This window comes from Sander lucioperca, chromosome 22, assembly GCF_008315115.2.
Source record: "Sander lucioperca isolate FBNREF2018 chromosome 22, SLUC_FBN_1.2, whole genome shotgun sequence".
NCBI lineage: Eukaryota > Metazoa > Chordata > Actinopteri > Perciformes > Percidae > Sander > Sander lucioperca.
Genome location: NC_050194.1, coordinates 2,375,536 through 2,378,035, shown reverse-complemented (window position 1 = coordinate 2,378,035; position 2,500 = coordinate 2,375,536). Strand labels below are relative to the sequence as shown.

General features: G+C 45.1%; 1 protein-coding gene across 1 annotated transcript in view; it reads left to right on the top strand.

Annotated features, from left to right (window-relative positions):
- Window positions 1-2,500, top strand: part of stambpl1 (STAM binding protein-like 1) — a 20,274-nt gene that overhangs the window by 3,293 nt on the left and 14,481 nt on the right. The window contains exons 3-4 of the mRNA XM_031312228.2: window positions 372-589; window positions 2,259-2,334. Coding sequence (XP_031168088.1) covers window positions 372-589; window positions 2,259-2,334 — 294 coding nt within the window. The remainder of the gene's footprint in view (window positions 1-371; window positions 590-2,258; window positions 2,335-2,500) is intronic.

Genomic DNA, 2,500 nt, shown 5'->3' with positions numbered 1-2,500 from the left:
CAGTAACCATGACAACATTTCCCTCTGAGGTGTAGAGGAGTACAAGTATGAAGTAGCAGCAGGGGCGAGTCTAGGATCAGACCTTTAGGGGGGCTCAGCCCCTAATGAGAATGGGACATGGATATAGTGCATGCTAAAGTGTTAACCCCCTTGCTGTGACAAATGGTTTACGAGAAAATTAATATTGAACTTACATGAAATGTTATCATATTTGCATTCTGCACAAATCTCTGCACACCCATTACTCTCTGAAATATCTCCCAAACTCTTCACTCAACACTCATCAGTACAACAAGCGGCTCCTGAGTAATCCAGGTGTGTGTGTGTGTGTGTGTGTGTGTGTGTGTGTGTGTGTGTGTGTGTGTGTGTAGAAGAAGCTGGCAGCTGACCCTGACTACACCGATGTATCTCTGCCAGCGGCGGAGCGAGTGCGAGCGCTGGGGAAGATGGGGTGCAGCGTGGAGATCAGCGAGGACGTGGCGCTGAGGCGCTACCTCCGCTCCGGCGTGGAGATGGAGCGCATGGCGGCCGTTTACCACGAGGAGGGGAGTCTGGAGAACGCCTACGTCCTCTACACCAAGTTCATCACGTGAGACCATACGCCAAACACTCGGGACTGTTACTGCCGTGTCCCGCTACTGTGTGTGTGTGTGTGTCTCTGTGTGTCTGTGTGTGTGTGTGTGTGTGTGTGTGTGTGTGTATGTCTCTGTGTGTCTGTGTGTGTGTGTGTGTGTGTGTGTATGTCTCTCTGTGTGTGTGTGTGTGTGTGTGTGTGTGTGTGTGTGTGTCTGTGTGTGTGTGTGTCTCTGTGTGTGTGTGTCTCTGTGTGTCTGTGTGTGTGTGTGTGTGTGTGTGTGTCTCTCTGTGTGTCTGTGTGTGTGTGTGTGTGTCTGTGTGTGTGTGTGTGTGTGTGTGTCTCTCTGTGTGTGTGTGTGTGTGTGTCTCTGTGTGTGTGTGTGTGTGTGTGTGTGTCTGTCAGTCAGTCCCCAGGTGACAGAAACCACTGCTGTGCCTGCTTGTCTCAGAGGAAGTGTAACATCAACAGCACCGCGACCGCCTTCAGCTCTCCATTAATATCATATCACAGCAAACGCTGTCTGCGTGAAGTTATGAAAAACTGTAACCACACTTGAAACCACTTTATCAGCATCTCCGTGACTCACTGTGACTTCAACAACACTGCAGAGCCGACGTAGTTTGCACCGTCCGCAGCTCTGCGTGTGTGTGCGAGTGTGTGTGTTTGTGTCAGAGCTCCCTCTCTGTCAAGTTTCAGAGAGGACAGATCAGCTTGAGCTTACGCGCTCTCAGGTACCGAAATTTCGACGTTTAACGTGTAAAAAAGGGGGCAAATTTACTGGTCGCACATGTGCGACTGGATGTAAAATTCAGTCGCACACTCTCAAAATTTGGTCGCAAAATGCGACCATTTGGCCGCAGTCTGGAGCCCTGGCTTTTGAAAGAAAAAAGTTTGAAGATTTGTGAAAGAAGTTGCAATATTACGAGACTAAAAGTCTGAAGATTTTTTTGAAAAAGTTGATATTTTGAGAATTAAAGTTAAAACATTTTAGAAAAAAATATTTTTTGAGAAGGTTTTTTCTTTCTGTTGCTCTGATGATGTCACAGAGAATTTCTCAGGAAAAAATATGGAAGATTTTATTTAAAAAACTTGAAAGATTTTGAGAATAATTGTTGGAAGTCTTAAAACAAAGTTTTAATATTTTGAGAGAGAAGTTGCTCATGTTGCTGTTGTTCAGTCTGTTTGTAGAGAAGTTGCTCATGTTGCTGTGTTGCTGTGTCCAGTCTGTTTGTAGAGAAGTTGCTCATGTTGCTGTTGTCCAGTCTGTTTGTAGAGAAGTTGCTCATGTTGCTGTTTCCAGTCTGTTTGTAGAGAAGTTGCTCATGTTGCTGTGTCCAGTCTGTTTGTAGAGAAGTTGCTCATGTTGCTGTGTCCAGTCTGTTTGTAGAGAAGTTGCTCATGTTGCTGTGTCCAGTCTGTTTGTAGAGAAGTTGCTCATGTTGCTGTGTCCAGTCTGTTTGTAGAGAAGTTGCTCATGTTGCTGTGTTCAGTCTGTTTGTAGAGAAGTTGCTCATGTTGCTGTGTCCAGTCTGTTTGTAGAGAAGTTGCTCATGTTGCTGTGTCCAGTCTGTTTGTAGAGAAGTTGCTCATGTTGCTGTTGTCCAGTCTGTTTGTAGAGAAGTTGCTCATGTTGCTGTGTCCAGTCTGTTTGTAGAGAAGTTGCTCATGTTGCTGTGTCCAGTCTGTTTGTAGAGAAGTTGCCGGCTCACAGAGACTACCAGCAGTGCAGCGTCTCCGAGAAGCAGCTCATCATGAAGGTAACATTGCTCTATATTTATATTTCAATCTTAAATCTAAGACTGTACTGATATTGCTCTATTCCTTCCCTCTCTTCAAATTGTTATTGCATATTTATTTTTGTAAATTTGGATGGATGGATGAATAGATAGATGGATGGATGGAGGGATGATTGGATGGGTAGAT